Source organism: Ixodes scapularis, unplaced genomic scaffold, assembly GCF_016920785.2.
Source record: "Ixodes scapularis isolate PalLabHiFi unplaced genomic scaffold, ASM1692078v2 PGA_scaffold8__174_contigs__length_109621045, whole genome shotgun sequence".
Taxonomy (NCBI): domain Eukaryota; kingdom Metazoa; phylum Arthropoda; class Arachnida; order Ixodida; family Ixodidae; genus Ixodes; species Ixodes scapularis.
The window spans coordinates 69,084,980-69,098,603 of record NW_024609883.1 but is presented as its reverse complement, the minus strand read 5'-3'; the positions used below and the strand labels follow the sequence as shown (position 1 = coordinate 69,098,603).

The 13,624-nt window shown below is 47.2% G+C and overlaps 1 protein-coding gene across 1 annotated transcript in view; it reads left to right on the top strand.

Moving 5' to 3' along the window:
* Positions 1–1,261: 1,261 nt before the first annotated feature.
* Positions 1,262–13,624, top strand: part of LOC121833604 (ATP-binding cassette sub-family C member 2-like) — a 75,626-nt gene continuing 63,263 nt past the window's right edge. The window contains exons 1-4 of the mRNA XM_042287021.1: positions 1,262–1,342; positions 2,230–2,487; positions 4,359–4,562; positions 6,537–6,683. Of these exons, the coding sequence (XP_042142955.1) occupies positions 1,262–1,342; positions 2,230–2,487; positions 4,359–4,562; positions 6,537–6,683 (690 nt within the window). The remainder of the gene's footprint in view (positions 1,343–2,229; positions 2,488–4,358; positions 4,563–6,536; positions 6,684–13,624) is intronic.

Genomic DNA, 13,624 nt, shown 5'->3' with positions numbered 1-13,624 from the left:
TGGCTCTCCGCCAATCGTATTCGTCCCTCTGAGCGTTCCCTAGCTTCGCTCTGTTTGTCTTTACACTCCCCACGCAAAGCCAGCGATTGGCTGCAGGCCCGACTGTAAACCCGAATTAATGTTAGTGCAAACGGAATTTAAAACCGTGCTTAGCCGAGCTCTGTTTTGGACGTTGAGCCGGCTTAGAAAACAGCCGCTTTGGGTTAAGGTAAACGTCGTTGGTGCACCCGGCCTTTAGCCACCTATTTCTTTAGCGGCGTGAGCAAATGTGAATGTGCCTATTAATAAACCTTCACGCCTGCTTAGCCTTGAAACTTTTAGGTGCGTCTCATAGCCTTTGAAATTTCGTACCCTTACGTACTGTAGTCATTTGATTCTTGATCGGCCACGCTTTTAAGGTATAGGGCAATGTTGGTTATCGCCCTTCGAGAAATCTCAGACCACGAACGTAACTCGGGGCTAAATGAGGAATAATCAAATACCTTTATGGCAGTGTCGTGAACAGTATGAGCGGGAACGCTGGAGCGCCTGGCCTTCGATACATGCTGAGCTATCTCGAGGCTGATAAAAGTATAGAATGGAGATGGAAGCTACGAGGGTGTACACATTGGATTAAGCGCACTGTCCTTTGCATCCCCCTTTCCCCTCTTCACTCTGTCGTCATACGCTCCGACGTTCGCGCTCATACAGTTTACGGTGGTAAGTTTTTTTGTTTGATTCGAACGCCCGATGACAATAAAATTTGTGAATTTGTGAGCTATTATCTAAAGCATTAAAACTGGAAACTCTCGAGCCGCTTGATCTAGCCTAAACTCATCTATAGGGGCTAACACAAAGAGATTCGCACAAAGAGCCTGCTTCGATGAATTTTGATATGTATTTCACAGTTTCTTATTTCAAGTGTCTAAAGGTCGCCAGGATGAGAATGAAAAAAAAAATCCTGCAGTTGTATCAAAATGGAGGCACCAATGTTGCTAACTTCGCGACTATTTGCTTATAACGCCTAGTTTAATACTAGGCAGCGGTGTTGCGGATTCCTGCGGTGTTGCGAATTTTGAGCAGTACAAGCGATAAGCATATTTGTTTTAAATAAAAGCTGAATCCAATTGCGCCTACCTAGTCAAGAATCTCCCTTTTAGGCATAGTCGACCTAACGACATTTGCCGGTTTGTTTTTCAGAAGCCTTACCGCCACCAGCTGTGACGCGGAGCGGGGCCAATTATCGTTGTTATTCGTGGCCACCACGGCTGCTGAATCCTTCATGGCCTGCCAACAGCTCCACTTGGCTTTTTTGTTGGGACTTCGCGTTCGCAGCATGTTGCAGGCGGCGATATTCAGAAAGGTACGTTTGCAGACTCCCGATTAATCCCGCGAGTGAAAGAACCGGAACTAAATTTAGAAGCGAGCAATACCGGCTTCCTGAGCCATGACTACCAGGTACAGTAAGCGTGTCTCAACAAAAGTGAAAGATATAGTTTAGTAATAAATTTTTTTTTTTCAGTGGTTATATTTTTTACACGGAATATTTATATGGCTAGAGTTTTATACAAGAAAGAGTAGATACTTAAGCGCAACGAGAGGAATGCAATGCCTCTGCTAAATGCAGCGGGGGTGGATTTTTTACCTGAATATTAGGCATATAACCATGGGGCCGAGTCTCCGACTGGTGGGTCTACCGCGGCCTCGAGGATCGCCCCTCAATTTTCGCCCGATGACGTCATAAAAGTGTCATGCTGCTGCCTGCCACGATCCTGGCGGTTGCACACAGAGTCAGAGGCGGCAGGCGCCTGCTCTACTGCTGCTTAACTTGCAGTCCCACAGTCGGCGGAAACTAAAAGAGGCGTGGGATGGGACGCTGCACCGACAGTGACCCTCGGGTCTCTTTACCTTTTTTCATCGTCAGCGTGTTTACGACCGACCACCGGGATTGCGACCTGTCCGGCAGTGTGACACGCCCGGCTCCTGTGACAACATTGGTTTTCAAATCGAAACCGCCTTGGATGCGTGGGCTGTACACGAACTAGTCCAAGACGTGTTCCTGGCACCGCAGTGTACGGGCGCTAATGTCTAAAGCCCCGCTCACGCCTTTAATTCAGCGTACAAAACGACAGTCTACGGGCACTGTCTGAGTCTTGTTTCTTCCTCGTAAATGACGGTCCTGTCACATGAGTCAATGAAAAACTGTCTGATCGAGCGTTGTGAATGCGACCTTACGGTCCACGTGCACAGATCACCCGGCTCTCCCAGACGAGCCGATGCGCCAACCCGTCTGGCTACCTGGTCTCTGTCCTCGGCGTCGACTGCATGCAGCTGTCCATGAGCATCACACAGATGCCCACGGAAGTGGTCGGCGTCCTCGTCATGCCGCTGATAGTCTACCTCCTGGCCGCTCGCGTGGGAACTGACCCGGCGCTCTGCTGCGCAGCGTGGATGCTGGGATCGCTTCTCCTCATCATTCCAGTGGCGAGGCTCCAGAACGCCATTTGGGTTTGTGTATACTATATGGGAGCAGTGCGACGAGACGGTGGCGCCGTGGTGTCACTCCTGGTAGAGCCATTTCTCGTGCACATCATGTGAGGCAGCTGATGGGCAGCAAGCCTTGCCTTAGTCGTTTTTAATCAATGTATTGTTTACTAACCTGATGATCGCGCTACAGACGCTATCGCGGCCACATCCCCCCCCCCCCCCCCCCCCCTTTTTGCGTTTGCACAAAAAAAAAAAAAAAACCGCAATTGTCCCTTTTTCAGTAGGCCGAGCTCAATCCGAGCAAGCCTGGCATAGGGTCGAAGAAGACTTTTGATAACTGTTTTATCAATCGCTGAGTATTGTGTGTGTCGTTCCGTAATATTAGCAGACCGTCTTTGAACACACACACCGTCGTTGCCGGTTACGCTGAGAGGGCACAATTGAAACCGAACTTAGAGTCCCGCGGGGGCTATCACACGAGAGCACAAACAGAGGAACACTGAACGCAGATAGGTTTTCTAATATGAAGGTACGAAACCTTTACTCCGGTAACAGAGTGTGATGTTAAAATTAACGACGGCTCAAAACGACCAAGTTATTCTACACTCTTGCTTGTGGCGCAGTCTCCTGATAGGTGCAGTTACAAGACGACGGTGTCGTTGGCTATCCACGAGGACGTCATAAAATTCCTTCTGGCGTCATTTCCCTATCGGGAGATGGCTTTGCCAGCACGGCAGTCTGCCGTTGACCTCGTGGAAAGTGTTGATCTAACTTTTCCCGGGAGGGATCAACGCCTCAAATTTCACAAGGCGAAATCCGCCATGAAAATACGCTTTTGAATAAATATTGACATAGCTGTGCGAAGACACTGATTTTCCGGTTGATTTTAAAACGAACCCCGATTTTGATAACACCCTATCTATCGCAGTGATTGGCTCGGTCAATGCTTAATCATGTTCAGCGAAATGGCCGACACAAGGGCATTTTCGGACTCTACCGACTCAATAGGCCTGTAGCGCTCAAGTTTCGAACAGCGCCCCTGGCGGGCAAGATCAGATATTTTTAGGTAGCGTTTCTGCTGTACGTCGCGTTCCGTATTTTTAATCGCTCTCTCAGTGCCCATAGGACTCCTGCGCTGCCCAGTTGGCTCTGCAAAAAGCGGCTCGTTAGGATTTGTTTTAGGTAGTACAAACATGAGCGTCTCAAACTGCCACAGATGTAGAAGCGTGCCTGCTCTGGCGCGGACCGCGATATCACGAGGAAAATACACACACAAAAAAAGCATACGAACACCGTCAAAGCATGGGTCAAAGCTAGGACGCTACGAGCTTGAGCCAAAACATGCCGTTTCACGCGTTCTAAAGAAAAAAAACCGTCGAGACGCCAGATGCTCCGGCGTCACCGCGAAGAGATAAGAGACGCGTACCAAAGCTCTGGTGGCATGAATCCGGCACTTTCGATTGTTTTACGGCGTTGACCCCAGCCGATTTAGGACGTCGAAAGGTGCTTCTCGTTTTCAAGCAGTGCACTACAGAGAAAGATGAAAGCTCAGCAAAGGTGCACAAGTTAATGCGAGGCCAAGTCAGACCAGTTTTTGCTAGCCAAAATGAAGGCGCCACAGTTTATTTAATGCTTCAGGGCGAAAGGCCTATCACGTGGTGAGGCCAACATGATGGCGACTGCCGGTTTCCAGCGCTTCTTGTTGAGCTTTAGCGCGTCTGCCACTTAGGGTGGGTCGGAAATTCACTAACAATGACGTCATGCTCAGGCGTTACTTCATTATGGCTACTGACGAACACATTGATCTACTCATCCCTACAACCGTCTTTAAATATGCCCCGCGCGTTGCACGCCTAATTGTTCGGCTTCTTTCTCTTCTTTTTCTACTTCAGCGGCAAATCATGGTGTACCGCGACGAACGCTTGAAACGTCTCTCGGACGTTCTTTCTTCGGTGCGACTGGTCAAGATGTACGCTTGGGAAGACGCCTGCACGGATGCAGTGGACAGGCTCAGAAGGAAGGAGATGCTTCCCATATTTCTGATCAACCTACTTGACGGCTTCATTGATTCGCTGTACAGCGCATCCAGCTCTGTGGTAATGCGCGAGCGTAGACGTTGCTAGATACATGTTACCCTGTATACAACAAAAATAGAGTTCCTTGTTTTGAGAATTTATCTTTGTTCGAATTTAGCGGTGGTTTTCAGGGTATGTCCTTTCCCACAAATTCTGTTGTTTTCTTTTTCCGGTTGATGTGTGTCGAGCAAAAAATCAGCCAAGTAAAGCGAGATGCGCTGGCTAACTGGTGCATTAAATCCGTAAAAAAATCATCCGGGACTGGGAAAGATAAAATAACGGACAAATACGCACTCCGTCGCGAGGCGGTGAGTGCATTTGTCCGTTATTCTAGTTTGATTTTTCCCAGTCTCTGTTCTTGTGTTTTTTTTTCCTTATGGAAAAATCGGCGTTCAGTCGGGCTTCTTCCTAAGAAAATAGGGGCAAGGACGTAGAACTGTCCAACCTCACAGGGTAACGACGCGTGACCGTAAAACTTGGAAAACATTGCGGTACAGTTGAGAAAAGAAATCCAGACGAAGACCGTGGTTCCCCAAAAAGGAGGCCGCAATTGCTAATACATCATACAAAAGGCAGTTTAAAGGCACTCTTTGAGACGTGTTTCTTCCTTGTGTGGCGGCGGTCCTGTTACACAGGTTACACGCAAAAACTGTCTGCATGCATATTCGAAGCATACAAATGTAAGAAGAAATCATTCTTCGAAGATTACTAAGGCGTGAAAAGAGTCAAAGTACTAAGGCGTGCCCGCAGATACATCTGTCAACATGTCTGCAGCAAACAGCGTGTCTTTTGTGCGAGGCATTAGCAGTGCGACGACGGTTCGAGAAAAAGGAAGCCGCGAGGATTCGGTGCAGGGGGTGGTCGACATAACCTAAAGCTGTCTGCAAAATATTATTTCAGTAAAACTCGTGTTTGTTTTCTTCTTTTTTAAGAAGTTTAGTTTAGATTCTTTTTTTTTTTCGGCTTCTCTGATTTTTTTTTTAAGCAGGCTTGGTGGTAATATTTTTTATTGGTATTTGTGGAAAAGGCAGAACCCTGATTATAGACGAAAGCGGGATTTTTAATATTTGTTCTGTAATCGTGAAATTCTGTATTGAATATAATGTTTAGATATTTTCGTCCGGAACTTGTTTTCATAAGACCACCTCTGACGAATGTTCCCCCTCCGATAAGAAGAAATCGTGAATATATGTTATTGTATAGTGCTCAGATTCATTATGGTTAACCCAGCTCGTCCAGCCAACGTCGAGAGCGTAAAAATAAAAATAAAAAAAAAGAAACACGCTTTATCTCCAGCAACGTCAAGAGTTGGTCTAGTTGTTATTTTTTCATCGTAATGAAGAAACAGCGGACATAACAAGAATTGAAGAGAGCTGTTGTTCTTTCTTATAAGGTTATTCGTGTTTTCTCCTGGGCTCCCGCCATTGATAAGTTTATAGTGCCTGCAATTGTTTTCAGGCTTGCCTATATACTTGTATAGAACCTTGACAGACCTTTTGAAATTTCTATAAGAGCAAAAATGCGTTTTTGTTTATTTCCAAAAAAAAATCACTTAATTGGTATGTAACATAAACTACCTTTTGAACCGGTAGTTGAAATTATAAGAACATGACAATATGACAAGGAAAGTTTCATTCTAGAAATGATCTTATTAAATGTCATAGCGGATATACTTCGCTTAAATTTTCAATTACCGAAATCTTTATGCGCGAGATGTAAATTAAATGTATACAAAGCTCTGCCCCTTGATTTTGCAATTGTGACTGAGAGCTTAAGGAACTCGTGGCGTGGCGTGGCGTATTATGAACACGCTTCTTGCATTGTGATTTGTTCTTCGGCATTGTTGTCGGCTGAGGACGCAATCCTGTTGGCTGCAGATCACTCGGTGCTCGCTACGACCTAAATCTCTTAACATGCATAACTGTAGCTCAACATTATCTTAATTTAGCATATTCGGAGTATAGGCCCTGACATCTATTTTACCTTTTTTTCTAGATGCTCATCATACTCTTCGGTTCCTTGACAATCCTGGACCCAAGTCGAACACTCGACGCCGCCCTGTCGTTTTCGGTCATTTACATTATTTCTATCAATGACTTGCTGACGATGATCCTGGCTCAATTCATGAGGATGCGAAGCATGGTTTGTGATTTATTTTTCACTCAACGTCCGGTATCGTTGTAGGTGATTAAGTTGTGACAATGCCTCCCACAGCGACACTTTTGGTTAGCCATCTCTCACCAATAACCCGTCCTGTTTCATTTTCTTAATTTTGACTGACATATTCTCCTCTGTGTTCTTTTCTACGACTTGGAAGTTTTTTTTGTTTTTTTCTCAACACAGTCTCGGCTGTTACACAAAACGAATAGCTATCATCATTTCGCCTGTACACTCGCTATTTTTTGTTACACTATATATGATCGCAGAAAGACGTCCCCTGCTTCATCACCAGATTGTGTGAGAAATACAAGTATGTGTGATCTGTTACGAATGATTAGGTGTGCTGCCCATACCGTGCCGACGTTATCAGCATGCTTTGCACATAGTTCTGTTCTGCTGTTGCTATATTGGGTAGTCTGAGATTACTTGTAACTTACAGTAGTCATGTCTCTGAATTTCGGGTCCCATAGCCAATTAAAAAATAATTTTAAGAGGCGGGGGAAAGGGCACGCGGGCCTCGTCTTCCTCGGCCACCACGCTGAAAGAGAATGAAGGGGACATCGTGAAGTATACACGTCACAATATATATATTTGCAACGCCAAACGCTTTGTTTTCACCGAAAAGTAGCGCTAGCGGTTTGGACGAGATGCCAAAGTTTCAGAGCTTGCAGTTACAAGGTTCAGAAGTTATAGTCGTCCGCTACATGCACACTGTAATCCACAACCTAAAGAGAGTTGTTCAACGCTACTCTGTATCGATTGTTTTGTCTGCACCTTAAAGATGGTGAGATTGTTGCGCCAAATCATTAACTAAGTCAAATATAGACTCGTGGAGCACAAAACACCGAAACAAGTTCACTGATTGCGCCAAGGGGGTTGTTTGTCCTATAGACGCTTTACACACGCGCCAAATTACAGCCGCCATTGCTGACCTTCTCTCGTCTTACCGAGATGCCGAGCAACTGAAACGGTAGTTGACGATCCTTTACAAAGGCCGATGTTTTAGAAAAGGACACAGTTGAATCTAATATGGCAATAACCTGGCTTGCTATGGTAATGATGAAGTGAAATAAACGAAATAAGAGTAAACAAAAACTGAAGGTCAGTTATGGCGGCGTCCATGCACAGCTGCTGCAAAGCGTCTATATCAATGCCATGTGGGATCAACGAGGTAGAGGGGTTTAGAGCGATAAACCGCGGTTCAGGTCTGCACTCGAAGTGACCCCTATAAGGCGGCTGCCACTGTACGCAAATTTGAACACACGTCACGTGACCAAACCGAATACGTGACGTCACAGGAAAGATGGCAGCGCCCATGCAGCGGCTGGCCCCAGCTGGGCCGGAGCTTGTCGGATGCTTTGTTGGTTGTCGTTCGTCTCGGCGAGTTGATTTCAGACGCGGAAGCCGTCATATGAGGCCAGTCGAAAGCGTGTTCAGAGTTCAGCGTGGTGTTTGACGTAGGTATAACGTGAAAATACGGAGGAACGGTGTTCATTTCGCTGGTGACCGTGTGCATTTCGCTGGTGACCGACTGGGATATTGCCAGGGAAGAGACAATCTGACCTACGTTGCTCGGACCTCGGATTGATTCGGATACCGCTAGGATAAAATTTAAGGTGACGTTTCTGTGTTCTCGTTGACCATCGGAACCTTCGAGGTTTGCAGTGAAGCGTGTGCAATATATTTGGATACACAGTTTAGCGACGGAAATTGCGTGAGTCGTGCTTGGCGGTGTGGAATCGTGGTGCAGCTTCGGTCAAATGACCGAGGGCTCACTTTGGTTGTGCGGCGCACCGGAAGGCTGCCTTGAAGCTGGTGGTTCCCGTGCCGTGCTGAATGATGCTGTGCTGCTTCCCAAATTGTTCCGGCGTAGACGTGCACTTTCACGGAGCACAGGTGTGCGGCGCACCGAAGAGCTGCCTTCAATCTGGTAGTTCCTGTGCCATGCTTTAGGTGATGCTGTGCTGCTTCCGAAATTGTTCCGGCGTAGACGTGCACTTTCACGGAGCACAGTTGTTGCAGTTGGTATTGATCCCGCTGGTCTGTCGCATGTTTCGTCAACACAAACGTTTCATCCACACTCGTTACGCGAATTGCAAGCTGTACGGACATTTCATCGAGCGTGTTACCTACCCAGCTTATGGCAATATGGCAACAGTCTGCAGTGGCTCATTACCAAAAAAGTGGTCCCACATCCATTTCAGTTCAGTTCGTCCACGGCAGTCGCTAAACCCCGAAGGAGAGGATTTATTCGGACAGAATGCCACTAAAGCAATGCAGCTTCTTCAGTGGTCAGGATAGACTCTCTTCTGCGAGTTTTGTTATATTGTCACGAATCCTTGTTCCAGTCCTATCTTCTATCAATATTCACTATTCTGGAACACTGCAGGTTATGCTCGGCTGTCATTGTATGTTCTGGTGGAGGTGCTGGGTACTTTACCCATAGCCCCTCACTCTGTGTGAACCCGGCGGCTCCTCAGCCGAGTTCCCCGATAATGAGACACGGGTGGCTGACTATCCTCCGTCTTATACCCCCGGCGAGCCGTAAGCAAAGTCCTAACCCGAGCCTGGCAGAACAACCGCAAGACGAGCGAGTATCACAAGGAGTAACCTCGGAAATACACCACGAAGCACCTGAAATCCGAGCCAGTTGCTGCTACCAGGAAAAACCACCGGAATTCGGTCTCCTGCCAGAAAATCCGAAGCTGACTAAGCCAACAATGACAACCTTGTAGCAGCAAACCGCGTCCCCTCCCACCATTGTTTGCATGCCCGTCGCAAATCACACTCCGACGCTTTTTCACGCAAGCTGTATGAAGACGTCAAGGACTGGACTGAACAATATGACAGTGTCGCCCACCACATTGGGTGGACAGACAACCAGCTCCTGCAGAACCTATACTTCTCGTGGAAGAAACTGCCGGCGCTGGTCTGAGAACCATGGATCCTCCTTAGTGTCATGGGAAGTTTGCATGATCGAGCTGAAGCGCGCATTTGTCAGCCAACATCAAAGAGAGAGAGCCGCATTCTTGATTCTGTCCAAGACACTGCCCCAACGAGAGCGCCACCGCACTCGCGGAGGGTGTTTTGGGCTTGATCGAGCGCCCACGCCCACGCCGACCTTGATGCTACAGAAGACAAGAACCTAAGAATCCCATGCCCCTCATGTAAGGGACAACACCTTCGGCAGCCTTGTCCGTAACCCCCCAACAACAGTTGAAGTGTTCATATCACCGAGGCTTCCAACATTGAATGTGCACTGCATGCCCGAGCCTGTCACTATGAACAACTTCTCGGCGTCTCGACACTCGAGTTGTCCAGCTGCTACTTCGACGCCAGCCTCCCAGGCATCCACGACATCATCCACGACGTTGTCTGGGAGGAGATCAGGAAGCTATTTCCTGCCATCAGTTGCCCGGCTTTTATTTTGATTGCCGAGATTGTTTCGGAACAAGTTTGACAGGTATTTCAACCGAGACTTCTGCGAGCGAAGCGGCATTTGACAAACCAAGGGAACTTACCCCACAATGGCACAACGACCGCCACTGGCTGCCTCTTAGTATTCAATGCCAATTCAGTGAGACACTCCAATGCCGAAGCATTCCCGACATCGTGTGTAGGTCTGTGCTCAACAAAGTATACCGAGGAAAACGTAGGTGATGCGAATGGCCGACCGAAAACCACTTTGCTACCACTGCATGAAGCCGACCATGTCTACCAAAGCTGCCCGTACCAATGGATTGGTCTGCGAGGGTTCGTGCCGAACGACCCTCAATCACGTCTTGAGGAGCGACCACGGGAGATTAACGATTATCTTCGGCGACCTTTGTCCCTGATGCCGAAGGTGCTGAATCGAAGATGCTGAATGCCTGATTACCCCGAAGCTCCTGATGTCCATGACCTCAACGAGATGTAAGCACGACAAAGAAGGTGAGCGGCAATGCAGTGAAAGTGGATTTTTGGGGTCCGTTGTCGTCCAAGGACAATACCTAAAAATTTGCTGACACCAATTATCTGTGTCCACTCCACGAGGCACAGAATTTCCAACTTTGAGGGAGAATGCCCCTGAGTGACTTGAAGGAATAGAATGGTTGGTTGCTCTCAAAAGTGAACTGCAAGCATCACCAGACTTGGATAGCAAACAAACATTGTTGCCAGCTATCAAGTCAACGGTACAGCAAAAGGCACAGCCACGTAAGCAATAAATGCCCGAGCTTGCTGCATTGATGCAGAAAACTACCAGGAAAATTTTTGGATTAGAAGCCAGCCCTGCAGCTTCAGTGCATCGGACGTCAGTGATCGCACATGACGTATGATTACAAGACAGCATCAGTCGGTCAAAGTTGCCACTTGACCAAACTGAACACTGACGTGCCAGGAGCGTCATCCGACAACAAGGTCCACAGGTACTACGACTGAACGCCTGACACGAGACTGTCGCAGAAAGAACTCGTTATGGAACCATTTACTAAGAATCAATAATTATGTGACCAAGTGGAAATAAACATATTTGATACACTAACCAGATAAACATATTTCCGCTTGCCTTCACGCCTTGAGAGTCTATACACCGAGAGTTGTGTTCACTGCACGCTCTGGACCTTACGAGGACACTCGCATCTCTGACCCTTCAATATTAATGAATGGGACATACCAGACTGGCAGACTTCTTGCATGGGGTTGCACTCGTTCAACCTTTCCTGAACATGTGGTGCGTCCGAAAACCAACTCCAGTGATGTGAAAATGTTATTTATTAATTTATTCCCTTCAGGGTCCTTCGTTGGCAATGCAGAGGGGATACTTAAAACTACACACATGATAATAACATTAAAGCACACTGCTGTAACTTGTTAATTGGAAAAACAAACACACCTCTAAGCATATCGTTTAGTAGTATGTAGTATGTGTTGATGCATTGGTATATAGCATGTCACTTCCTATATGTATGACACAATAGACCCTATGCAGAACCCCATCAAGCAACACAACTGTCACCATTTTTTTCGGCGTAAAGCACACGAATGGGCCCCAGTTCATGTCTAACGCTAATGCAGCATTCGAGTCCAATAGGTGCTGAGCCGAATTCACAGGGATGGCGGACATAACATTCTTGTGGAACAAATGCCCAAAGTATGAAAGCCTGGGGTAATTAGAGTAGTAGCTACTGTAATTTGTTTCAGCAGAATTTGGCAGATGGCAAGGGCTACAGTCTCGGTGAGTCAATACACACGTTGGAGAGAGGCACATGACAACATGTCATCAGAGTGCTCGTCTGCACAGATTCGTCACACACCTTCGCTCCGTCTCTCTGATTGGCTCGAGGGGGCTGTGGCCGTTGGCCTTTTCCAAGTTACGGTGATACGAAGTATAGGCAGCCCACACTTTTGAAAAGAGTCTATTGAAAAGACCGAAAGGAATGGTAGTCAACATTTTTCAACAACACTGCTCTCCAGGCAAGGGTGAACACAAATATGAATCATATTATCCAGGTAATTAGAACAATTAAATAATTGACCGACTAATACAATGCACTCTTGATGGAAAAGAGTATTGCTGCAATAGATCCTACGAAAGAGAAAAAGTGTGCAGTTAATCTATGCATGCACCAAAACACTTGTTCTTACAGCAAGTCGAATAGCTTTGAAGCAGCTGCCTGCAACAATTTATTCTTCCCCACACTCAAAAAAACGTCATCCTCGTAGCTGAAAATAAGTGCACTCCGCACTCACACAAAAAAAAAGGAAGAAAAGCGATCGAATGTAAATCGTGGATTAGCACAAAAGGTAAAAATCGCAGGAGCTTCCTTGCTAAAAGTTGCTATGGTTGTTCGGTGACGGAGGGCTGAAACAACTTCCCCTAGGCTCTAACACGACACATACATTTCGCGTGGATTCTCAGATATTTCAACGTTCAAACAAAACTAAGAGAATGCGAAAATTTCATGTTAAAAGCACTCAAAAGTTCTATCGATCCTCGGACACATCCCGGAATCCGAGCACCGGTACGGCGATGCAGAGCTGATGCTCTCTCACAGGCGTTAATATCCATATGATCCAGAGCGATCTTGCGTAAAAACGGTATAAAGTCTCATTCCTTCATACTTTCACATTATACCTGCGTCAGCCAGCACGAAGAAGCCCGTAGTCGTCGGAAAGCAGCTGCACATCACGGCTACCGCGCACCGAACAAACTCGCATCCGCCAGCTATGGGCGCTGCCATCTTACCTGTGACGTCACGGCTCTTGGGAGGTCACGTGCCGAGTGGTCACATTTGCGTACAACATGGCGGCAACCGGGGGGGTGCCACTTCCGAACTTCCGGTTTATCACTCTAAGCCCCTTAACCTCGTTGTGTGGGATCAACGAGGTAGAGGGGCTTAGAGTGATAAACCGGAAGTTCGGAAGTGGCACCCTCCCGGTTGCCGCCATGTTTTACGCAAATGTGACCACTCGTCACGTGACCTCACAAGAGCCGTGACGTCGCAGGTAAGATGGCAGCGCCCAGAGCTGGCGGATGCGAGTTTGTTCGGTGCGGCGGCAGCCGTGATGTGCCGCGGCTTTCCGACGATTTCGGGCTTTTTCGTGCTCGCTGACGCAGGTATAATGTGAAAATATGAAAGTATGAGACTTTATACCCTTTTTGCGCAAGATCGCTCTGGATCATCTGGATATTAACACCTGTGAGACAGCCGTATCGCCGTACCGGTGCTCGGTTTGGGATCTGTTCGAGGATCGATAGAACTTTGAGTGCTTTTAGCATAAAATTTTCGCATTCTCTTAGCTTTGTTTTGAACGTTGGAATGTTTGAGAATCGACGCGAAAGGTATACGTCGCGTTAGGGACTAGAAGTTGTTTCAGGCCTGCGTCACCGAATAACCATAACAACTTTTAGCGAGGAAGTTCCTGCGATCCTGCCCTTTGTG